Source organism: Haliotis cracherodii, unplaced genomic scaffold, assembly GCF_022045235.1.
Source record: "Haliotis cracherodii isolate W230 unplaced genomic scaffold, xgHalCrac1.p SCAF_4, whole genome shotgun sequence".
NCBI lineage: Eukaryota > Metazoa > Mollusca > Gastropoda > Lepetellida > Haliotidae > Haliotis > Haliotis cracherodii.
In genome coordinates, this window is record NW_027266297.1 from 66,009,954 (window position 1) to 66,036,776 (window position 26,823).

The 26,823-nt window shown below is 39.4% G+C and overlaps 1 protein-coding gene across 6 annotated transcripts in view; it reads left to right on the forward strand.

Annotated features, from left to right (window-relative positions):
* Positions 1-2,066: 2,066 nt before the first annotated feature.
* The window catches only part of LOC139478725 (ornithine decarboxylase 1-like), a 32,915-nt gene continuing 8,158 nt past the window's right edge, over positions 2,067-26,823 (forward strand). The window contains exons 1-8 of one of the 6 annotated variants that reach the window (XM_071261327.1): positions 2,067-2,218; positions 19,865-20,044; positions 20,661-20,757; positions 22,433-22,509; positions 23,002-23,174; positions 24,448-24,585; positions 25,451-25,616; positions 26,272-26,446. In XM_071261327.1, the coding sequence (XP_071117428.1) occupies positions 19,958-20,044; positions 20,661-20,757; positions 22,433-22,509; positions 23,002-23,174; positions 24,448-24,585; positions 25,451-25,616; positions 26,272-26,446 (913 nt within the window). In that variant the 5' untranslated portion in view covers positions 2,067-2,218; positions 19,865-19,957. The remainder of the gene's footprint in view (positions 2,219-19,864; positions 20,045-20,660; positions 20,758-22,432; positions 22,510-23,001; positions 23,175-24,447; positions 24,586-25,450; positions 25,617-26,271; positions 26,447-26,823) is intronic. The other 5 variants (XM_071261332.1, XM_071261331.1, XM_071261328.1 and 2 more) reach the window with 5 other exon arrangements.

Consider the following 26,823-nt stretch of genomic DNA (forward strand, 5'->3'; position numbering starts at 1 on the left):
TGGAATTGGTCAACAGGCATAAGACCGCTCCCGTACAAAATAACAGTCATAAATAAGACAGAACAACACTCCTGAAGATAAAGAAAATTTACATGTAACAAATTTGCAACAGAATACATTGCAATAATTACAATATATTTACGTAGCTGCAAAATATGTTTGTGAGGATAATATAGAGATGTACAGATTCAATTATGTTAATATTAACTTCGTCTTGTAGATTAGTATTTCCAAACAACACGGTCTTGTTATTAAAGCCCTTGACATAAAAATAACAGGTTGATATAATATCACAATAATTCAGACATTGGAATGAATAATGAAAAGTGTCCTCGTTGACCACAGCGCAAGTAGGGTCATCATGGATGAATCCATTAAGCCTATCTTCGTTTAAAGCGCTGCAGCTCAGTCTCAATTTACTGTGAAAATTTTGATTAAATATATTACAAAATATTTTAAATAATCTGTGGGCATTAGGTTTAGCAACATGATTTTTTTAAAAATTATGTGAAAGATTCCGTGCACTGATATTCCAATGAATGATGTTTTTGTATAGTTCAGTGCAGCAAAGGGGATTCTGTAGGAGGTTGGATGATCCAGTATCACTCGGATGTGGAAGTGGTAGATACGTTCAGTGGAATTAAGTCTGATAACATGACGACGTTTTCTTAATAAACATTTTGTGATATTATCGACGATAACTGATGCCTCTATCGGATCAACAGATGGACCGAAGAGCATCTTGATTTAAAGTTTCTGTTATGATAATTGCTTGTTTATAAGCTTGATGAATGGTAAACGATGACATGTTTTAGTTCATAGGCGATGGTCGCCATGCTTTTATTACTAGCGCCAAAAAACAGTTATTACAAAAGTGGCATTGGCACTTTAGACGAAACGGGATTTACATATAAATGAAATAAGATTGTTAATACATCTTACAACAGTTTCCAAGAGAAGCTCATGATTCTTTCTGCAGTTATTTCAAATATAATCACAATAATCAAATATGGGTAAGATAAAAGAGTTGTAAAATATTTGAAGACGGTCTTCTTGAAGGCGATACTTTAACCTCTTATGCAAATAATCATTGGGCTAATTTTATCGGTCGCCCATGAAAGGAGGTCCGGCTAACAAACCTGGACAATCTCCTCTCTTGGCCCTTTGACTTTGCACTATAATTTATCAACGGCTAAACAATTATCATGACGTCACGCCATTGTTCATTCAGTTGATTCTGAGCCAGTAATTCACTGACGATTCTGAGCGTGCAGTTTAAACAAGTGAAAAACGCAACTATAGGTCATTATGCAAAATAATAGAGAAATTATGTATCCACGATAACATGGTTTAAGTCCGAGAAATCATTGGAATCTGTTGTATGAACAGATTGTCATGACTTCTCCATAACCTGAAACACAGTAAATGGATGTCATTGATCTCTCATCCATATTAAAGGGGGCACGGTTGGCCCAGTCGTCTAAGGCGCCGCGATTCGCTGTGTTGCGTCCCTTGGGCACGCAAGAAACCTATGATTGTGGGTTCGAATCCCGATTCGCCCCGATTATGTTCCTAGGCTTGTCAGCACCATACCCGTGCTCGTGAGTTAACGTCCGAGACCTGCATCACTTCGGGCTTTCCTCCCACATTAAGCTGACACGCCGCGATATAACTGGAATACTGTTAAAAGCGGCGTTAAACCCAACTCACTCACTCGCTCATCCATATCAACAGGACGTCCTGATGCCTGACTCAGACTGTACCCCAACCCGGACATTACCTCACGTGACTTCGGCTTTATGTTTGTTAAACATAAGAGACATAGGATGAATAGAATATTTAATTTTGTTGTGTACGGGGTGTCAACTGAACCGTCTCCTGACCTGACTTCCTCTCATTACATTCACTGAGAACTAAGCAACGAAATTGTTTACATCTATTTTTGTGTTGGGTATGAGTACTAGAATCTGAACCCGAGTTTTTACCACTTACTGTGCGTAATAGCCAGTCAAGTGAAACTATTTTCTAGCTCTGCCTCTTAACACTCAACAAGGTCATTTACTTAACGTGAAGGTCGAGGGGTACCTGTTTAATCAACCAGTTGCTATGCTAAAACTGCTTACAGTGGATTCTGCCACTTCTTCTGACGTTTGTGAGACACACATTTCCTGTTGAAAATTAACAGTTTTTGGATCGGAGCCGGGACTAAGGAAGGTGGGTGAGTTCATGATGTTGCCTGTATGTAACCATAGCTACAGTGTGACTCCGCTAATGCGTTGCCGATGTATGCGCATGACCCGGAGGCAGGTCAAAACGGCCACGCAAACAACAAAAAAGTCAGACTCAAATATTGTGTCACATCCATATTACATATTAAACCCTTTTTCAGTGGTTTGAAACTCATACATGTATGTTCAGCAGCTCAGTGATCAAAGTAAATTGATTTGAATGGTTATAACAGCACGTGAACACTTACTGGAAGATATTACATTGTAATAACAACATCTAGCATGTTTACACAACATCTAGCATGTTTACTCAACACACCCTGCTCACTTTGGATATTCATTTATTATCATCGCAGATATCTTGAATTTTTACCTGTGGCTTTTTACTTTTTCCTTGTGGTCGTTATGGCGTTATTGTGTGGCCATTGTTACTTTTTCCTTGTGGTCGTTATGACGTTATTGTGTAGCCATTTTTACTTTTTCCTTGTGGTCGTTATGACGTTATTGTGTAGCCATTTTTACGTTTTCGTTGTGGTCGTTATGACGTTATTGTGTGGCCATTTTTACTTTTTCCTTGTGGTTGTTATGACATTATTGTGTAGCCATTTTTACTTTTTCGTTGTGGTCGTTATGACGTTATTGTGTGGCCATTTTTACTTTTTCGTTGTGGTCGTTATGGCGTTATTGTGTGGTCATTTTAACATTTGTTTGTGGCCGTTATGACGTTAGTGTGTGGCCATTTTAACTTTTGTTTGTGGCTGTTTTGATTTTTTGAGTTGTGTGACCGTTCTGACATGAGGCCGTTTTGACTTCAACCCCGCGACCTCCATACCATGATGATATTCAAAAGTTTTAAGCTGATGTCACAAACGGCGCAGGTGCATTGTTTCAATGACAAACGTATGGATTATATACTTTACATGTCTTAATAGTGCCACAATTTAAGTAACGTCAACAGCTTCAAGGATATGCAGTAAGAGCAAATCCTTCACGCATCGGGGGAACGTTCTATGATCACACGGACGTACCTCGTTGGAAACCCGTTTCACTTCACATTAGATTCCACGTCAGTCTCATTTTACAGTCACGTGATCGAAATTCAAGATACAGCAAAGAAGAGCTCAGTCATCTCCTTGAGTTTATGGGGTTAAATGATGTTAGACTCGACAAGAATGGGAAATGCTTAAGCCGCGGAATATATATTACTTCATTAGAAGGATTGTTGGATTTAAACAACTCTCCCCCCACCCACCCCATTTATAGAATATATTTTTGTCAGTCAGCACGTCAGGTGAATCTAGGGGTGGTCGGGTAGCATAGTGGTCAAAGCGTTCGCTCGTCACGCCGAAGACCCGGGTGATATTGCTAAAAGGGGGCGTAAAACCATACTCACTCACTCACTCCAGTGAATCTTGTCCAGTCAGCATGTGCAGTGAATCTTGTTCAGTCAGCATTTACAATGAACATTGTTTTGTGTGTAAAACTGGAGAACGCAGAAGGCGGCGTGTTTGCCACATGCAGCAGCCAGAAAATGTCTACAAGAACCCGAATTGAAAAGACTGTTGACACGATGTTTATGGGAAACATTTGAATGATTGTCACATCTTTCATTTTATATGGACACACCTGGAAGCAAACGTATCGTAGCATATTCTAAATTAGAATTGCTTTTGGGCCACAAGAAATCATCTTCCCGAGGCAAGTGAGTTAACTGACCATACAAGTCAAGTTTCCCACTTTACCGATCTAGGCTGGTATAATGGAGTTACATATTGGCTGGACTAACGAGACTATGCATAGTCCAATCAAAATCGTGCAACGAAATCGAAATCCGGTTCGTAAACTGTCATGCAGATTTCGATCGATTGCAGGATTTGCAAAGCATGTGCTTCGACAACTCGTTATCAACCAATATTTTCTCAACCTTTTCATGTTTTTAATCAAGGTGTTCACGTGATTATGCACTTCGCGATGTAAGCCGCGTTATATCACAATGTAGATCTTGATTATCAATCAGATCGACTTGACAGGGCGCCGCCATTATGTTTGAAGAAAATGCAAGTGATACGAGAGGTGGAATCTGATTGGTCCATAGAAGAGGCACTAGAGGGACAAAACGCGTACTGGACTGAAAGTCAGTTTACTCTCTTGCCTCGGGAAGATGCAAGAAATAGGAGGATATTGGTAAAAACATTCCCGCCGGTACCAGTGCTGCCTAAGCTAGGCGAATAGCAACTAAATAGATATGTTTGTGATCTGAATTTTGAATATTATTATGGAGAAAGAGTTGTAGGTGTATCCATTTAGAAAAGATTTGTTTTGTTCCAAAATCGAAATTTGTCTGCGTTTTGAAACTTTACCCGCTATTGTTCTGGTAAGATTCGAGTAACCATTTAAAAAAAAATAACTTAGTGTTGTAGATCACTAGTTTAAGCGAAATGAGACTATCGTGTGCTTCCAACGTGTTGATGTTGAGAAACACTCGTTTTGCAGAACGGGGATCAACAATGTTGCGCACTGTGCCGATGCAAAGCTCGATGGAGCGATATAGGAATCGGTTAAGCAACGGTGAGAAATGCGTGCAGTGTTGCGAGTATGCAACTCGCTGTTTCGATTGGCAGCTTTTGACGTATGAATAGACGATCGTGGAAGATTGTATTGCCATTTTTAGGTACGGTAGATATTTTTTTCAAGCAATACATTTTCGATTGAGAGTGTCAATGCGGACGAAATTAATGAAAGTGCACAAGAAGTAAAATGTAGAAATCGACGTGTTTTTCAATCGCGCCGAGTGAATGTTCATAAGATAACTTGACAACTATGCGAGATTGTCGCGCAATTGCGGCCTAGGTAACATACATGTATGGATGCTATGAAAAAAACCAACTCTCCGGGCGGATAAAGGCCTGGTACACAATCAACAGACACTGTGGTTTCAGTTTATCAGTTGATGTAGGTTTTCTGGAGCGTGCAGAGTACCACAAACATCCCAGTGTGTTTATGCCTGAAGTAAAATGGCTCATTCATGTACATTTTGACAGAAACGTCTTTCTTAAGATGAAATATAAGAAGGCTAATGTACTTGCTTCAATGAACCGTTTTCTACAACAATATGTATACTGTATATAAGGCCTTCTTTATATGCACGTCTGAACCTTTGAGGGCTGTTATCACTGTATGAGCGCACCCGGCCCTCCATCTTGGATTCAAGGCCTCGGTAGATTTTATATATTTTTTGTGCATTGGATGTAACATGAGCCCAAGGGTTGAGATAAACCTGTTTTACCGGGACACCTTAGGTCAAGATGACATTCGAGGTACAGAATGGCCCTTGAAGATCCGGGTAAGAATAGGTCTTCAGCAACCCATGCTAGCCTTAAAAGGCAACTATGCTCGTCGTAATAGGCGACTAACCGATTCGGGTGGTCAGGCTCGCTAACGTAGTTGATGCATGTCATCGTATCCCAATTGCCTGGATAGATGCTCGTGATGTAAATCGCTGGATTGTCTGGTCCAGACGCGATTATTTACAGACCGCCGTCATTTAGCTGGAATATTGCTGTGTGTGGCCTTCAACAAAAACGAAGTTTTAATTTATTTTATCCACGTAATTATCCATTCATTATTCTAGCTCGCTATCTCATGCTGGTCGCAAGAGCTGATTAAAATGGGGATTAGATGGTCAAAATGAACTTATCTTAATTGAGTCGTCTGTAGTGACAAGCAATATATTGATGGAGACCTAAAAGTGTGAAAAAACAATGGAGAGTTTGGGACCTGTTCTAATAGGGTCCCACCTGGTGTAACGCGCAATATAATTATGGGGATCTTGTGTATCAAATTGGGGGCACGGGTTGCCCAGTCGTCTAAGGCGCCGCGATTCGCTGCGCAGAGTTGCGTCCCTTGGGCAAGCAAGAAACCTATGATTGTGGTTCGAATCCCGGTTCATCCCGATTATATTTCTAGGTTTGTCAGCACCATACCCGTGCTCGTGGGTTTCACCGAAGTGGTAAACGTCTGAGACCTGCATCACTTCGGGCTTTCCTCCCACATTAAGCTGACACGCCGCGATATAACTGGAATACTGTTAAAAGCGGTGTTAAAACCAACTCACTCACTCACTATTATTCGTGGATTTAAACAGCAGAACTGCACAGAATAAGGAAGGGGATGAACATTATACCAACCTTTTAACCAAATACGATATGCCACGAATATCTAGCGAACAGAAGGTGAAGACGTTCGGTAGATCTCTCCTGGAAAAGCGCTCAGTTCTGGACATCCATATTACTAATAGATGGGTTGGAGCAGACTCTGGCGACTTCACTTTCATAGGCCATTTGGGAAGCAGCGTCTAAGACTATGCGTTAGCATCATCAGATATATTTCAACATATCGCAGACTTTGACATTATGTCCCGCTCAGAAAGTGATCATTTACCAGTCAGTGTGAGCATTCGTCATAAGGGAGATGCGTTTGAACCTGAGGATAGTCGGGTACACTATAAGTACATATGGACTGATAAACTTCATGAGACATTCATGATGAATATATGACCGCCATGTATCACTGATATGCCAGAACGTGCAGCTTTATCTTCACTCTCAGATGCATCTACTGCATTGACTTTACTGGCAGATGCTATTCTGTCTGCCGCACGTGTGTTCAAAAGGGAGAATCGAAGGCAAAGTGACTCCCCATGGTATGACAATGAATGTCTTATTAAAAAACACGAACGCTGTCATGCACTAAACACTTTTCGGGCTACCCAAGGCACTGAACATCTAGCCAAGTACAAACAGGTACGCAATGAGTACAGGGCCTTGTGCAGGACAAAGGGGACCAGCGTAATAGAGTAGATCTGAAAATCTCAACTGGTGACTCCAAACGCTTTTGGGACATTTGTCCGGGCGTCAAATTCATCACAATCCTATATTCGCGGGAGAGTGGGCTGAATATTTCCTAACATTAAACACAAATACTGATCCTCTTGACAGTGACGATAAAAGTCCGTACTTATGTGAATCACACGAATTGACAGCAGACACTCTTGACTGCCCCATAACAAGATCAGAAATCACAGACAGTATTCGTGCCTTAAAGAACAATAAATCAGCTGGAGTTGACCATATCATAAGCAAAAACACACATCAGATGTTATTTCTCCTTACTTGGAAATTATGTTCAATAGTATGTATGAAAATGGTGTTTTTCCTGAAAATTGTCATTAGGAATTATCATCCCGGTATGACGCAGATGACGCAACGGTTCCAGATAACTATCGAGCCATAAGCCTTCTGAGTGTCCTTTGCAAAGTATTCACTTCAATTCTGTGCGAGAGAATAGTTTTCTGGGCAGACACACTTTGTGTTATTTCTGAATGCCAGAATGCCAGGGGTATTCCACTGTCGATAACTATTGTGTCCTTTATGCTCTTGTACAACGATTCTTTTCACGTAAAGGGGGTAAGTTGTACGCCGCTTTTATTGACTTCTCCAAGGCGTTCGATTCCATACACTGTAACCATATTTGGAGTCTCTCTTATAAACGGGGATTAAGTACAAAATTGTGTAGGGTATTTCAGTCAATCTACAAGGACGTTAAGGCATGTGTAAGGTCTAACAATCGTATGTCTGAGGCCTTCGATTGCCCTTTGGGTGTCAGACCAGGCTGTGTACTTAGCCCGTTCTTGTTCCAGTTCTTTATAAATGAAATAGTTCTTGAGATGGAAGAGGAGTGTTCGTTTGGTGTACAGACATTATCCACATCCTTTTACTTCTATTTGCAGATTATTTGATGCTCGTTGCTTATAGTGTTTCTAACGTCCAGAAGAAATTAAGCGTCCTTGAGAATGTGTGTAATACTCGGAAAATGTCAGTTAATATGTCTAAGACCAAAGTTGTTGTGTTTAAAAATGGTGGTTGGTTGTCATGTTCTGAAAAGTGGTTTTACAAAGGGAAAAAGGGTTGAAGTTGTTTGCGACTATAAATACTTGGGTTTGTATTTTAATAATAGGCTTAACTGGTCTAAAACTCTTGATAAGATTGCCCTGCAGACGAAGAGGGTATGGGTAACTATCCTGAGAGGTAAACAGTCGCCACAACCTTTTTCACCAGATTCCTACTTCCAAATTTTCGATGCGAAGATCATGCCGGTGCTTCTGTATGGTGCCGAGGTCTGAGGGTTTGAAAATGTTGAAAAACTCGAAACAGTGCAGTTATATGCTTGCAAACGGTTTTGGGGTTTAACATTATCTGCATCAAATAATAATGTTGTATTGGGCGAGTGTGGCAGATACCCAATTCGTGTATATGCTTTGACCAGATGTGTGAAATATTGGCTGAACATGCCTGAAAGATGCCAGACTTCCGTTTACCAAGAAAGTGCTACAATATGTTGTGCCTGTATGATGAACATGGTCGAGTCAGTTGGGTAACTAAATTAAGGAACTGTCTTTGTAAACTTGTGTTCGGGGATGTATGGATGTTTCAAACGTATGATAACCGAAATGTTTTTCTTAATATGTTTCAATTAAGGATTGACTGTGTATTTTTTCGGTTCATTGAGGTATGAATCGAAAAACCGATGTGCAAACTTTTGTAAGAATCCGCTACGCAGATTCATACAGTTTGCCCATCGGAAGAAATATGTCCGGGAGAAGGCAGCTGTTTCAAATAACATGGTCAGTTTCCGCCAGATTCAAACATTACTTCCCTGATTGCGGTAAAACACAGTTTGAAAAATGCTTTTTAGAAATGAAACCCGAAGACATGAAAGTTGAACCAAGGCGAGTGAGCCTGCAGTTTGCTGTTTCATCCATTGTCGGTCTTCGGTTTCAAAGGGTAGTTTGGACAATGAATATGCATGGCAGTCGCTAAATGTCCTGTGCTTGACGATACACGTGAGCAGAAAGGGAATTCCCTCGACTGAAATATTGGCATTCCCCGACATTCCGCAGTAATAAAAGTAGTGCGCCGCGGTGGGCGTGTCTTAATTTTATACATTCATTGGGAAATGAATGTAATAAGACGTGACCAATTCAGCTAATCAGAATCCAGGAATGTCAATGAACACAACGAAAATTTAGTCATCAACGTTTAAAAGACAATTTTCAGGAGATCTGGCATTGTGAACTTCTTTCAAGTTAAAAATGTCACATTGTGATTCTTTTAAAACTTGTTTAAATGTGAACCTTATTTGGCCTTCTTAAATTCGCAAAATAGGAAAACAACCCTCACGGGATTCAGACTGAGTTGTCATACTTTGGAAATTTTGAGAATGGACGTCCTTATAAAATCCTAAGAAATTTAAGAAAATGCACACTCTGTACCACTTCCTGCTTATTTGTCCAACGTATGTCAAGTTACGGCAACTATATCTCAAAGCCAAGTTCTATTGTCATCCTAGCGTTCATACATTTAAAATGCTTCTGTCATCAGCAGATAAATATATTATTACAAATCTAGCAAAATATCTCTTTTATGCCAATGATGTAAGAAATGCGAAACTGAATGTTTAAAATCCGTCTGTATTCAACTTTTGTACACAAAGGCCCGTGGCCTTAATGTATTAGAAATAAAATGATGAAATGGTCTGCCATATTATGGCGGCGACCATCAACTTCCTCAACACCATATAGTGCTTTCATAATGTCCAGGTACCTTGTCTAATAAATACAGTGACACTGGGGCCTAACCTACAGGCGTAAAGTGTTCGGATTGTTGTAACTGTGTTTAGGGACCCATCCTAATGGGGTGCCGTACGTTCTGTGCCACAATGGGGGGCACGGGTGGCCCAGTCGTCTAAGGCGCCACGATTCGCTGTGCAGAGTTGCGTCCCTTGGGCACGCCAGAAACCAATGATTGTGGGTTCGAATCCCGGTTCACCCCGGTTATGTTTCTAGGTTTGTCAGCACCATACCCGTGCTCGTGGGTTTCATCGAAGTGGTAAACGTCTTAGACCTTCACTTCGGGCTTTCCTCCCACATCAAGTTGACACGCCGTGATATAATTGGAATACTGTTAAAAGCGGCGTTAAACCCAACTCACTCACTCACTGTGCCACCATGGTTAGTATAGCCGTGACGATACCGTTTTTTTATGCATTTTATCTTATAACAGGACCTCGCTTATTAATTAAGGTAACATTAATAACTAGTATGCTCCTTGGTTACGGGCAGATATTTCTTTTCAGAGCTTGTTCAACATTTACTGATGTTCTGATGCAAAATTATCATCAGATCAAGTTTAATTAAAATGTACATTAGTGCAAAAGTTTTGAAGTATGTTTTCATTACTTATTGATTATCTTACCTCGTGTAGCTCAATTTGTAACATAACTTCAGCGGAATGTGATGAACACTGCGCTCACTTCAGTGGTCCTTGAAGTGTATACCTTAATTTCGCCATTATGTCAAACATGTCCCGTGGGGATAAATAATTTTGTTTACGCTTTTTTGTACTCCCAATGACCAAATCAGTTATATTTCACATTTTCTCTGTGTTATTTCTCTAGGAATCCATCTCCTGAAATCCTACAATCATAACGAGTTTATAATTCATTATTAATTCTACCCTGTGTAGACTTTGACTTTTGACTTTTACCAGGTCCACATCAGCAAACAAACATGTTGGATTCAGTTACCATTTGCACACCTCAATAGCATTCCGAAAGGTCTAATTGTCTATGATCAAATAAAATGTATATAAATTGAATCTCAAAGGCTTCAACGCTCAATCCCTAATTAATTCGACATTTTGGGGGCCAGAATTAAAAACAGCCATATTGTCTGTCTGTCTGTCTGTCTCTCTTTTGTAGTTCATTTGGGGGCACGGGTTGCATCCCTTGGGCACGCCAGAAACCTATGATTGTGGGACCGAATCCCGGTTCGTCACGATTATGTTTCTAGGTTTGTCAGCACCATACCTGTGCTCGTGGGTTTCACCGAAGTGGTAAACGTCTGAGACCTGCATCACTTCGGGCTTTCCTCCCACATTAAGATGACACGCCGTGATATAACTAGAATACTGTTAAAAAGCGGCGTAAAAACAAAAAAATATATTAAAAAAATATCATTATTACCTTTAGAGAGGCCTGTTAAAACTACCCCAGTAAGTCATTCACAATGTCAGCGTCCTGATACAAGACGTAAATCAAGTACAAGACGTCAAAATGGCCGACAAATAAACGTGACTGGGAGAGATTTCCGAAGTTCTTAATGAACCTGTGGCGATTCCAAGTTTAAGTCATCAGAACATGTCAGTGGGTCATTTGGTCAAAGCGAGATGTGAAGCAAAGACACGTCATACCATAAAAAATACTACTTATGCTATCTGATACAGTCAAAAAGGTAAATAGCAGGAAATGATATACACACCAGTCTCTTAAGTCTATTCCAGACATACAGATGTCTGTATCCTTTGAAACAATGACGTCATTTAGAAGCATGGAGCCAAATTGCACAATCCGCTTTGTTGTTGCAGCGGACAGTTGAAATCACATCTCTTCCAGGTTCAACAGTCATTTGATCATTCTTCAGTTGCAGTAAGTATAGGCATCTATACTGTAGAGCTACACCAAAACGAGGCTATGAGCTGTGCTATAATAAGTAACAGCCTAGAACCGTGTACGCTCATAGACTGACGACATATGGTTTTACTGGGTTTGTACAGCAGCTTGTGGCGTGTTCTGTAAACGAAGCCAAAACACCTGCCTGATCTACCAAAGCATGAATCATTTCCCAGAACAACGTATCACATTTTGCATGGCTTGATACAAATTAGATTGGTATTCACTTCATGGCTGTTTTTTAACTATTGTGCACTGAACTAGACTATTCGGTGGATTGTCCGAATTGCAAAGGTAGGTACTATTCAATAAATATGTTTCCTTGTGATCCTTGATACATCATTTTGGCTTTTAAAATATCAATTATTTTCAATGTATATGAATCGTTTACAAGCATGTGTTTTAGAATATTTGTAAATTGTGTGTTTACCAGCAATAATTGTAATTAATTTATGGTGGCATTTAAAGATAAAACGTCTCATGTAAAGTATGTAGTAAGTAGGATCAGTTGATTATGTATGTTATTTTGAAATCACATTGAAATACATGATATGATCTCATGCCCAGATGAGCCAGGAGGAAAGCTGATTAAATATAGGGGAGCTTACATACATATTCAGGGGGCACGGGTGGCCCAGTCGTCTAAGGCGCCGCGATTCGCTGTGCAGATTTGCGTTCCCTTGACACGCTAGAAACCTATGATTGTGGGTTCGAATCCAGGTTCGCCCCGATTATGTTTCTAGGTTTGTCAGCACCATACCTGTGCTCGTGGGTTTTATCGAAGTGGTAAACGTCTTAGACCTGCATCGCTTTGGGCTTTCCTCCCACATTAAGCGGACACGCCGCGATATTACTGGAATACTGTTAAAAGCGGCATTAAACCCAACTCACTCACTCACTCACTATATACATATTTAGACACCATCTGAATGTGACTATACTTAAAGTTACGATACTCTACCTATCTACACGAACTATTCAAAAATGGGCCTATGGTCACGGAGACGACGGCTATAGATATCCTACGATCAGGATCACTGTATGTGGTCATAAGTGCTTCATTTAATCGAAAAGGATCCCCTGAAAAATCACTAAATGTTGAGAAAAAACATTCACCCAGTGGAGTAGGAGATGTGCAAATAAATATATATCTACCGATATGCTGGGTTGATAAAACACTCTAGCGAATGTAATTCTCACAATTTGATATACAAAAAACTACTTTTGATTTTTAATATATCAGAAATTCGTTTTGTTATATGATAAAATACATAAGTTGATATAATAAATGCATTTATCATACAATGGGTAGGTTTCTCGGTAGGTTAAATCCAACAGATTAAAACGATGTAAGCAAGTAAAACAATTTGTGTAGGCAATTTTTGTTTTATATGTAGTTACGCCAGCGTGTAAGAAACGGGTTTCAATGGAACTGTATTTGCTACTGTAACTGTCCGACTGACACATCGCTTAACCTTTTAAGACTTGCAATGTTTAGGAAATGTTTGTGAGAGATGGACAGAGATTTGGGGAACACAGTTGAAGAATGACATTAGATGAGGTTATCACGCTTGTGTGTTTGAGGATGGTAAATATCCTGTATTAGGAATAAACACTATGTATTTAGCTCACCAAGGCTTGCGATAGATAACCTCTATTTATTTATGTGTACAATTTGCGATATCAATTACTATTTTAGGATATAAAAAAATTAAACTTGTGACATAAATTCATTCTTTCGTATCAATAAATGAATTATTGATATAACAAAATAAGGAATAACTAGTAAAACGGCGCCTTATATAGTGTTCCTTTTGGGTTGTATTGAGTAACGCGATTGTATCACGGTTATACTGGTGTGCAATTGCTTGTCTGTTTTTGCATCAACATACTTTTCATCTGTTTGAAAAAATGCAACTTATAATTAACTATTAACTGTAAAAAAGGAAATAATACTGAGACGACCTGCGTATATTTATCTCTCTATCATTATCATGGTCAACACCTGTCTACTTTTAAGTGTTTGTACTTTTACTTGAATATCGTACTGATTATGGAATGACACATCCTCATTTACATGTATGTGTGGACCGCCTCCGTGGTATAATGGTAGAGCGTCCGCCCGGTTCGATCCCCGGCCGCGTCATACCAAAAGACGTTAAAATTGGTACTTGTTGTTATCCTGTCTGGCGCTCGGCATTAAGGGGATAAAACAAGGACTGGTCGGCTCGGAGTCAGTATACTGTGTCTGACACACACACACACACACGCGCGCTATATAAGTGCAAAAATCAATTTCACCTCACCTCACATGTATGTGCTGTATATAGAATATACTTTAACACAGAATATAGTTACTCCGATTATTACCGTATAACGGTTCACTCCTTGTTTTCAGAGGTGTCATTTAAACAAATAAGTTCGTAAGTTTCATGGCGTGGCTTGAATAAGATATAAAATGTCAACGCCAGAGAATACTAAATCTCTAATAACTGCCCAAACCGATTACATTGGGGGACAATGTATTATATAATATTATACAATATTATACGAAATTATACAAATATTTGTCGCATGTTATTCAGTCCTCTGTTGTGATACAATTGTTTCATAACAATTTACACCTACGAGGCCGTAACAATGATATCCTTTAGTAGGGGCTTCGTGCACAGTTCGGGGCGGTCGGTCACTTTAGTGGTTAAAGCGTTCGCTCGTCACGCCGAAGACCCAGGTTCGATTCCCGACATGGGTACAATGTGTGAAGCCAATTTCTGGTGTCCCCCGCCGTGATATTGATGGAATATTGTTGAAAGCGGCGTAAAAACGTACTCACTCACTCACTCGTGTAAAGTTCTGTTGACTCAAAAGCAAAACCAAAAGTTTCAAAGAAAATGTTAACGTGCAGTTCCCTGATCTTAATTACAAAGCAAATAAACCATAAATTCTTCTTCTTTTTTAAAGGATCCTAATTACATATTGCTTTTTTCTGGATAATGTGTTTCTTCTACTAGCGCTGTAGATCATTTTTTCACATCAAAATGTATGAATATTAACTCATAAAGCGCTGTATAAATTTACGTTTGACCAGGTAAAAGATTTCAACACCTTTTTACACCATAACATTTAGATTCTTTCAAACGATAGTTGCATATCACACTTGTAATTGAAAGCATTACAAAAAGTGTGTTTCGTATAATCGATGGTACAGAATGGTATTTAGAAACGATTTTACGATATTTATAATATTCAAGACCTCTATTTCAATTCAGTAACTTCGCCACTACATATACGGACATAAATCTTTGCCCATGGTTTCTGACGAACAATTATAGCCAAACACATGTGGCTGAAACCCGATATCAACATGACGTAAATGTCGGTACGATCCCACACAGCAACTTTATTATTTCATTATGTTTCAGCCTATTTTTAACTCCTTGAAATGAACTACCGAATCTTTTTTTATTCAATGCCTTTGTCATTCACAATATGTCATGTAAAAGGACACTTCCCCACAATTCCCTCAACAGAGGGACAATTACCCACACCCATCAATATGTTAATGCAAGAACATAATGTATTGTATGGATAACATACAGATCTCAATAAGTATATATTTTACATGTGGCAAATTGTGTGAGTGGCTGGTAGCCACCGTTAGAGCAAGACAAGCTCACCCTTTTGTGAACACCTGGTGTCATCTTTGAGTTTCAGTGACCAATTTTTCCACTATATTGCCTTTTATACCCAGTATTTTTGTTTCGGCTGATAATCGAGTTGGATTATTCTCTGTCGTTGCCGTTTTATATCAGAAAAGTAACGTATATTCAGGTTAATCAGGACTGCAGGTAAATCACGAACTGACACCAGGGCCCACTTGCACAAAACGATTTTAGCGCTAAGACTATTTTAACCCTATGTTAAAGTATGGGAGTTAGGATCATCTTAGCGCTAAGATCGCTTTGTGCAAGTGGGCCCTGCAAGGTAACAGATGTTAATTAATTATAACCATATATTTTAACACAATCTAATCCTCGTGATTTCACCATAGTACTGTAATAAAGTACAGACACTGGCACAATAACGTAAAATTCTTCTTCTCCGTACCTGAATATGTATATAAAAATAGATGGATATGGTATTGCCGATTCTGGTCAGATGTTGACTAGTTCCCTTTTGTGCACTCAACATTATCATCAGTCTAAGTCAACTGTGAATATATATTTGTGAGAGTAATTATCTATTCATTTTTGTTTAATAATAATTTTATCGTAAAATATATTTAACCCGAAAAGCGTTCATGAAGATACGTGTAAAGCTACATATATAAATCTGTTTGACATAATTACATATACATTTACTAATTATTGTAAAACATGCATGTGTATAACAAACATGAAGGATTGTCCAAAGATAACCAACAAAATATTATCACATAGTGCAATGCATATGTCAACTGAATTTTAAAGCTCAGAGTACCGCCGTACAGAAGCTCATCTTTATCTAGCGATGTAACATTTAAGGGGCAAGGATGTGATAAATATTATATTTATGATATCCTATAATTGGATATTTCGCTGTAAGCTCAGAACAATTTGTGAAATGATTATTTTAATGGTCTCATATTTTGTTGTATGTGCTGACAGAAGAGTAAACAACCCCATGCCATATCTCACAGGCACGTTTCCATGATATATATGATTCCAGTAAATCCATGGAAACACACTCAGAACTGCTTCCTTTCTTATTGATACTAATAGTTGGGATACCGGGTAAGAATAGGTCCCAAAAAACATTCTAGTCGTAAGATGAATCGAATAGATCGGATGGCCAACTTCGGTGACATGGTTGATTGCGTGTCTTCGTACCAGGATGGTGTGGATCGTTGCTCACAATACCAATCACTGGATTATGTGGTTTAAGATCGATTTTTTTAAAGGCCGCCTTCATTAAGATGGAATATTGCTGAGTGCAGTGTTTAACAACATCCCCCCCACAAAAAAAACCCCTCAAAAACCCAACAAAAACACACACCCCCAAAAAAAAAACAAACAAAAAAACAACAAAAACACAAAGTATGATCCAATTGCAGAAGAGAGTGCTCAATACAAAGTAGAGCATAAATACAGATTTGGATACACTTTCCTTATATCATTTTGCAACTCTGAGTTTCATGCACCCATGGTATAACGCAGTCTATATATATAGATATATATAGATATAGATATCTTTGAAAGGCATTTAGAAGTGATTCACATAAGGAAGAGAATATATGGATGTCAACTTCTTTATTATGAGGAACACAACGTTTCGGAGTCTGTCTGTCTGTCTATTTCACACACCAGATACCTAGTGTAAATGACCATTAAGATAATTCAAAACTAGATGGTCCTATACAACAAATATATAATGGTTTGTTTGTTTGTTTTCTGTTTAACGCCGCACTCAGCAATATTCCAGCTATATGACGGCAGTCTGTAAATAAGCGAGTCAAGTAATTGACATCATGAGCAGCGATCGACGCAAATGGGATACGATGACATGTATCAACCAAGTCAGCGAGCCTGACCACCTGATCCCGTTAGTCGCCTCTTACGACAAGCATGTGTTGCTGAAGACATAATCTAACCCGGAATCTTCACGGGACACACTGTGCAGAGTTGCGTCCCTTAGAACGCCAGAAACCTATGATTGTGGGTTCGAATCCCGGTTCACCCCGATTATGTTCTAGGTTTGTCAGCACCAATCCCGTGCTCGTGGGTTTCACCGAAGTGGTAAACGTCTAAGACCTGCATCACTTCGGGCTTTCCTCCCACATTAAGCTGACACGCCGTGATATGACTGGAATACTGTTAAAAGCGGCGTTAAACCCAACTCACTCACTCACTCACTCACTCACGGGACACATATAATGGTAAAGATGACACGAATTCTTTGCTACTGTGGTGAATACGTTACTCATAACCTTGTCGGATCTATGTTCAATAAGGAAAACTTCATTTCCCTCAAGACTCACACTTTGTCCAGTCAAACACAGATTCCATATATTAGTATCAAAACCTGACCGAGGTCTGCTCTAACATTTCCAAGAAAGAAATGTACCACTATTTCGATGAGGGCATACGCGTTCTGAGCCTGATTATGATGGACTGCGTTAATGGAATTGTTTGCAGATTATTTTTTTAGCAACATAATCACCTCGGAGGTCAACACACCTCTACCAACGATGATGGAGTACGTGAAACTTCCTCCTGGCGGTGTAAAGGTCCTCAATAGCAGAAATGACGTCATCGTCATTTGCATAAAATCGCCAGGCCATTCTTTCTTCCAGTTTGAGAAGAAGTGGAAATGTGGCGGTGTCAAATACATATCTTCAGTGGGTTCAAAGTCACATTCATGCTTTCCAACCATTGCGACAGATGCTTTGTCCTGATAAAACAACATACTTTTAGTTTTCCACGATTAGTCTTGATATCTCAACGAAGTTGCCACCAGCATACTATTAGCCATTAATTTCCTGACCTTTCGGGAGGTAGTCCACCAGTAGGATTCATTTGGAATCCCAGAATCCGAACCTTCCACCTTGCCAGCTGATGCAACAGACTTTGTCTTGTTTATTGAGGAGGAGATGTTAGATGTTTCCATTGCGATAGCACTTGTTTAGTCTATGGTTGATAGTGGTGAACCCAACACTCATCCATACTTACCGATCGCTCAACAGAAATCTCCAGGGTATGGTTCAAAACGACGTAAATTCTCACAAGAGACGACGAACGTTCCTTTTCAAGTCAGAAGCATGCTGAAATATTTGCCATCCCCAGTTCATTCCTCACAATGTTCTCACCTTCCTTATGCCGTTAATATTGTCTATGAGATGCATGGTGAGTCGCCGATCATCTATACTCATATCATGTAGTTTACGAACATTTTCCTCAATGAAAAGACTTAAAGGCTTTCTCTTCCCCTCTTGATCTCCACAGCCCATTTCTTAAAGTGGAGCATCATCCTCTAAAGTTGGTACAATGTCCACATGACTGGCTTTTGGGGGAGTTGGCCCTTTCAGTTGGAGATACATGATGCCATGCGGTAGCCTGGCCCGTTTTGTCCATTTTCATCAAGAGACAATACCTAGTCACTTTGATACCTGCAGAAATATGCTGCCTGTCTGTTTATTTGGTTCAAATGCAGCCTGTAATTATGGAATGGGCTGTACTTTATACATGCAACCTGTCAAGTGGTTAAAATTAGAATGTTCTTGACACCCCTCATATATTGTACTGAGATCCTATGGCCTGTCTATTCTGTAAAAAAAAGGTGTTATCGAAATGATGGGACATGACGTCAGCTATAGTTTTGCAGCCCGGTATTTTGTTGCCTATTTGAGCACGAGTAGACCACAAAGGTTAGATTGCCGACTTCACCGTAAACAAGAAACAAGCCTGACAAACATTCAACTGACATGTCATGTATGTGTTTTAGTTTACGCCTTATGGAATCTCTTTCGGTGGATATTCGAGACTCATTATTCTCTGGTGTTTACGTTATATATTTAAGGAGGCGTAGGAGGCGTAGGAAACGTAAAGTTTCAAAGAACGCAAATACGTATCGAATGAGCCTTAACATAACCAATCACATGCTAATATCCAAACAAAGACTTTTTAACAAGAGGGATAACTTTCAACTTTCTTACAGTCTCTTTATTTTGAGCGATATTCCAGCAGCCCGCAGTCTGTGGTATCTACATTTCTTTTGAGGTACAATCGAGCATGCACTTTCAACGAAAATTTCAAAGAGCGCCATACGACTCTTGGTCAAAAGTTGTTTGATCAGGGTTACAACATCCAAGACATTAGAAATGTTTTATGGTGGACATGTGGAGGACATTTCCAGATTTGAAGCTTCAGTGAGGACAACAATGGCTTATTAATTGCAACACATAATGATAATTGTAGTCCCTATCAGCCTCGAATCAGCTGGTGGATGACGTCGGCAATACATAATTCCGAGGTAGAAATGCAAATGTGACACATGCACAAATTAATCAGCTTTTTCTATTGCCCCAAATACAGAGTTATATTGTTCTGCTTCTCATCACCGCTGAAGTACACAACACGGGTGTGACAACCAGACTGATTCTCTCCCGATCTCCCACACAGCTGACCATGAACAGGCAACATGTCCATATGGTGCCTGCCAAACAGTCAACAGCAGACAGAGTTGCCACAGCAGTGAACGCCAGAGAACTAAAGGTATTGTCGAATAACAGAGAATAACTTCGGAGCCACGAGGAATTACGGATTGTATGTGCTGGGGGAAATTAACGTTAACTGTCTTGGTCTTTGGCGAGGGATTTAAAACGTTAATTTCACACGCAAGATATAATCCATAATTCAGGAAGTCAAGTGCGTTATCTTTGATTATCAGCCAAATACCTCCCATGTGTCATTTTGTGTCAGTACTTAAAAAACGTCGAATCCCATTTATCGTGTCCGTAATTCAACATTCAGAGCAAAATATGAATTGTTGTTATTTTAATTTTGTGGCTGGACAGTGCTTTTTGGTTCCGTATAAAATTCAAGAGAGAATAAAATTCTTAAAAAAAATGAAAATATTTATAGGCCCAAATTGGACAACATGATAGTTATACACATGGAGTCCCTGGTGTATTGGCCAATACACCTCGAAGTGTATGGTATTACTCACCTTGGACAAAACCCATGTGTGTTTATATCATCGTATCGGATAATGGCCAAGATTTTATGATCAAATCTTCCCCTGGAACACCACAAGATCTAGGAATTAATTGAAAACTATGCACAAGCCTGCTCAGCTATGACCATATATATGTGGACGTCTACGTTGCAGGGAGTTGACGACGCTTTCTATGTTATGGATGTCGGTGACGTCGTCAGCAACCATCGACGTTGGCAGAGATTATTGCCACGGGTGGAACCATTCTACGGTAATTTACACGTATATTATGTAAACCTTGCATTTGGTGAAGGTAAGGGCACGAATAAATCTTTATACAATCAAGGAAGGACTTTCGCTACATTCCCCAAAATTATTTGAGACAAGTGGAATTAATACCTTGTGGAGTCTCCAAATCTTGCTGGACTTTTTTGATCGCAGAAAAAACCAGGTTCAATGTTTTTAAAACTTTTTTCACCTTTGTACACCACTATCCCACATCATAAACTTTAGGAAAAATTCCATGAGGATTTTGTCACAAACGTGGTGACCACAGATATAGTTACATATCTATCTTAAGAGATTCAGGTCCATTTGTCCAAAATGAAAGCAAAAAAGAAGTAGGCATCCTCATTGTTACCAATTGCGCTCTCCTTCTTGATCTGTTTCTTTATGCATTCGATTCAGAATTTCTGCTCGGATTGGCAAAGGCAAAACAAGGTAATTTGGTAAAAAAGTTTAACTTAAGCTTCAGGTATATCGATGAACTGATATCGTTCAATAACAATCAAATAGACAATTCCCTTCCACTGATTTACCCGCCTGACCTAGAAATAAAGGAGACCAGTGAGACCGCTTATCTGTTTCATATTAAGATCTATGCATAAAGATTCAGAGTGACAAAACACACTCTACTTGACCGTATGTCAAAAGAGATGACTTCAACTTTCTAATTGTCAACTTTCCCCTTTATGTCGAGCAATATTCCAGCGGCTCCGGCTCTTGGTGTTTACACTCACAACTCTTGAGGTACAGTAGACCATGCTCTTTCCACCAAGATTTCAGTTAGTGTCATACAACTCTTGATCAGAAGTTGTTTGATAAAGGGTACAACGTTCAAAACGTTTTATGGTCGACACGTGGAAGACCTTTCAAGGCTGATGCATCAATGACGAAAATGATATCCGATGCAGTTCCCTATTTTGACTTGCACCATATGTTCCTATGTTTTCCATGTGAGCAATTGAGTTTCCTTTGCATGTGTTTTTGATGGGTGCCACCGGTGGGGCAGGATACGCTTACCTTTTCACGAACACCTGATATCATCGATATTTGATAGTGATTCATAAAGACATGCTCATGATATAGTCGGAATAATATAATCGACTATTTTTGCCCAGATTTATTATGAATATGTAAAGGATTTTGTCCCTTATATTTGCTGATCACACAGTCAACCATTATTCGTTCATCTGTCTGGTTAAACAGGCATAACAAGGTAGACATGTTGCCCTTTTATTTAACTCTTGCTCACCATTTCTCATTTTACTTTGGGGAAGGGATGGCCCGGTACTCGATGGCGCTGTAAGGCGTCCCATCGGTAAGCCAGGAACATATTATCGAGCATTTCTAATCCCAGATTCGCTGTCATATCGTTTTTAGTAGCACCAGCACCATTCCTGTGTTCGCGGTCTTCACCTAAGTGGTAAACGTCTAAGCCCTCCCTTTCTCCCACTTATGCTGACACGCTGTGACATAACTGAAAATATGTTTCAAACAGCTTGAACTTGTATCTGTTTGTTGTAGAAATTTTGATTCATTACATTTGAAAAAAACCCCAACACATTTCAAACTTTCTGATTCCATGCTCACAGTTGACATTATTTCTCAAAACACCATTAGTACCTTTTGTGTATTTGATTGAATTGAACGTTTTTCCTCTGCAGCTATCAAGTGTAACCCTGATCCATTACTGCTTCGTGTTCTCTCTGAAATGGGAACCGGATTCGACTGTGCAAGCAAGGTACTTCCTCATAATCTCTATATGGACGTGTTGAATGAATAATAGTTAACCACAATGACAAATATACACCTGGAGACTAGGTTAATATATACGACCAAATCCTTCCCATAATGACAAGAAAACAGAGACGATTGCACGATTCCGACTATATCATGAGCATGAACTACTGTCAAATAGTGAACATTGAGTGCACATCGATCCATTGCTCGGGAGTATGGAGGCAAGCTACATATAATTACACCCATTATTAGTATTATCATTACGTCAGTAGGATTGGGTGATGACATAAATGCAGAACATTGATAGACGTAACCAACAGCTGGTGTATTTTCCACATGGATCTGAGAATGATATTCCCAGTGCATACTGATCCGTTGACCTTGGTCTAAATGTAACATCTTTTCTTTTCTTAGCTATTCGGAACTGCAGAAAAAGACACAAGCTGTTATTATAATAATGAAAGTTTAATCTGAACAATATATTTTTTGACAGTCTGAGATGGACATGGTATTACAAATGGGCGTGGCCGCGGACAGGATAGTGTATGCCAACCCATGCAAACAGATTTCCCATCTTGAGTATGCAGTAAAGAACAACATAGATCTCATGACTTTCGACAATGAAGATGAACTCTACAAAGTCAAGTCAACGTATCCAGGTGCAAGGTACCCTTAAAACATCTAGATTATCTGTTGCGTATGAGAGATTGAGTTGGGTTTAAAGCTGCTTTTAACTGTATTCTTGTTACATCAGCTAAATGAGTGAAATCCCGAACTGATGTCGTCTAGTGAGTATTCTAGCTGTATAGGAAACTGATGTTACAAGACCTCCAGAACGTGGAAACCAATCCTCTGATGTAAGATGACTTGATTTAGTTTGTCCAAATGGAGCAAGGTTGTTTCAATTTGCAATCTCTGTTATGCGCCTACAACATTTGAGTAAGTATATTATTTCAATTCGGTGAACATGACTGGCATAAGGTAAGCTCTAAATGTTGTGTAATAAGTTTTTAGGGGTTGGAATCTGTATAAAGTTTGTTTCTAGGAATCACTAACACCTGTTAAGGACATCAGCAGTTGAAGAATGTGCGTTTCAATTCCCACCAGCCCAGATTAACTGTAGTCATGGAAGCAATCTTCAACTTCTTTGAATATTATTATACAGTTAGATTGTTCCACGCCCCTAAGTCAAGTGTCACCAGTAATTGTGTTGTATCCTATGCAGTATGCAAGTTCCCAAATCGTAGTGTACACAATCTACTGTCAAGAACTGAACAGAGAGTTGTATATGATACACCAAGAAAACGGAAACACATTATCATGTCCTTATAAAAATGGTAAACAAACTAAAGGTACAATAAAATTATTTTCCTGTCTACGTGGGCATGTTTAAAACAATATGAACACTAATGGTATCAATTTATTCCCTGTTCCTAATTACTATCCGATTATCTCCCTTACATACTTAAAGGTCTTTCGACTGTGAAGAACCGCAGCAGCCTATTCAGGTCATGTTATTGCCGAGCCTGCTGTTTCGTTAAACTGGCAACGTCTCCCTCCCATTTCTGCACATAATAACTACAGTTGAAACATATAACCCAATCTGACACAGGATAACGTAACGACAGAGTAATTATATCCCAGTTTCATCATGTTTGATATATGGCTTCGCATTATGTAGATAACTTCACTGTACTTGACACGATAGTGAGAACTGCCATTGGCAGCTTATCACGTTATTTGATTTTTCATGGCCTTTCTGTTGCTAGTTCACTAGCACCTGACCGCCTACGTGGTCTAGTGGTAGAGAGTCCGCCCGGAGAGCGGAAGGTCCCGGGTTCGATTCCCGGTCGCGTCATACCAAAACGCATTTCACCTCACCTCACCTCACTAGTATCTCTTACCCATCCACCCCTCCCTGACATCAAGTTTCTTCCAGACTCCTCCTACGGATTGTCCCCCCAGCTAACTACAAAGTTCTGTACGACCTGTCCGAGAAATTTGGCTGCCACACTGGTGACGTCAGCGGAATCCTGAGGACAGCAAAAACTCTCGGTCTACATGTTGTCGGAGTTAGGTGAGAGCATTCCTCTTTTGGACAAAACGGTAATTTTATCAACCTGGCTTTTTTCCCCCGACAACATATCACGAAATACAACATACAACAATAGATGTAACACAGCTAGACCTTGCTACACGGAAAAGCTCATTATAATGATAATATATTATTTTGATATTTATTTACAATGAATTATAAGCTTTCAGTCTTACACTAACCTTATATTACCTCGGTATTAACCGAGTATCCAAATATATACTACTCAAAAGAAGTTAAAGAACACCCAATTCTTTCATATTATTATAGTTAATCTGTCTTGGCATGTGAGATTAACTATAGTAATATGAAAGAATTGGATGTTCTTTAACTTCTTTTGAGTAGTATATTACGCAAATTCACGTTTTAATATTATCATGATTAGTCGAATAGTTGAATATAGGCACCAACGATTCATTAGAACATGTATGATGGACAGAAGTAGTGATAATAAGTACATTGGTTACATCCAATTGACAATGTAGACCCTCATTCAGATGTTGATTTGTACACTATTTCACAGAATTCCAATTGCTAGAAGGGCTTATTTTAGTACAAGTATCCATGGGATATTCCGAAACTAAAGGTTGGACATGCACACTGGGCTGAAGTGTATTACACTGTGTAAAAGTAACTGTGTGTAGAGTTAATAATTGCATAACAAGTCCCTTTTTTTTCATCCATAGTTTTCTGTTCCATTGAATTGTCCAGTTTAACATATGCCCGGATTTAGGAATGATGGGATCGTAGTTATGTTCCTCTAAATACGCAGACGACAACGACAGTAAAAGGGGTTCGCACTAAATAAACATGATCAATCTTTGACTATCTCTCATTATACTCGCAGTTTCCACGTTGGGAGTGGAGCAGAGGACCCGGAAGCTTTTGCTGCCTCGCTACAGAGATCACACAATGTGTTTGCTATGGCAGAGAAATTAGGATTCACACCAAATATTATTGACATTGGCGGAGGTTTCTACGGTCACAAAGGAGCACCACTATCGTTTGAAAAGGTATAACATCCTTGACCTTGGGTGCAGGTGGTGCCGCCAATATTCAGTCTACAGAGATGCATCCTTCTTGTCTTGCCCTTGTCATGGGTACAAAAATGTTCGAAAACCGATTTTGATTCTTGATTTGTAAACATCATAAACTTACCCGTGGATTTCATCAAAATGATTGACGTCTAAAACCTACATCACTCTGGGCTTTCCTCACACATTAACCTGACAGGCTGTGAAAGATTGAAAATATTTTTAGGGCGACGTTTAAGCTAGCTCACCTACTCAAACCTCCTGTATGATCTAGGACTCGATTCTGGACCTTTGACAAAATGGGCAAACATTCGCCCCACTACTCCTGGAATCTTGTCAGCAGTTTGTGAATGTAAAACATCTGATTAACTTCGTACACTGGACGTTCATGGTGATACTGCCACAGTGTCTGTTCTTGAAGTTTTTGATAGGCATTTAGAATTTGGAAGAACGTGAACACATGACACTTTCTATAGATAACAAGTTCTTTTAATACTTAGGACGACGTTTCATTATTACTACTTGCCTCTTCAACGGGTAAATAATAAAAGGACATGAAGCTGCTCTGAAACTGCTTGACAAAGAATATAAGAAGCTGTTATCCAAAAGAAATCCAGGGCTTGATTTGTTTCAGGTTGCCACCGCCTTGAACAAGTCTCTTGACAAGTACTTCCCCATCAGCTCCAATGTCAAGGTCATAGCAGAACCAGGGCGGTATTTTGCATCATCAGCCTTCACCTTAGTGACTAGTGTGATCGGAAAAAGGAAATGCCTTTCAAAACATAGAGATCATAAGAACTCAGGTACCGGTATGTGTTGAGTAATGATTACCAGGCAATTTAGTGAAAAAAAGTCAGAAACCTATATTTCACACGTTTAGGATTCAATCACCCGCCTTTGAGGAAAAGTCTTATCCTATCTCAAACTATGCATTTTTCTGTCTTTTTTTCGATCCTTTGTCGAAACCTGCTTAAAAACAATTCATCCGAAATCTGAGTCACGCACAACTCTAGCGCCAAGCAACATACACGCGCTGAACAAGTCATCACTCCAGCCACCGCATTTTCTTCCTAATTTCCACACTCGTGGTCGATGTGATTTAAAATTTAACTCACATAACTGTAACCGCAACACGGTTGTGACTTGCTTGTTTGTTAAAGCATACATATTTGTCGTTAAGGTGGTT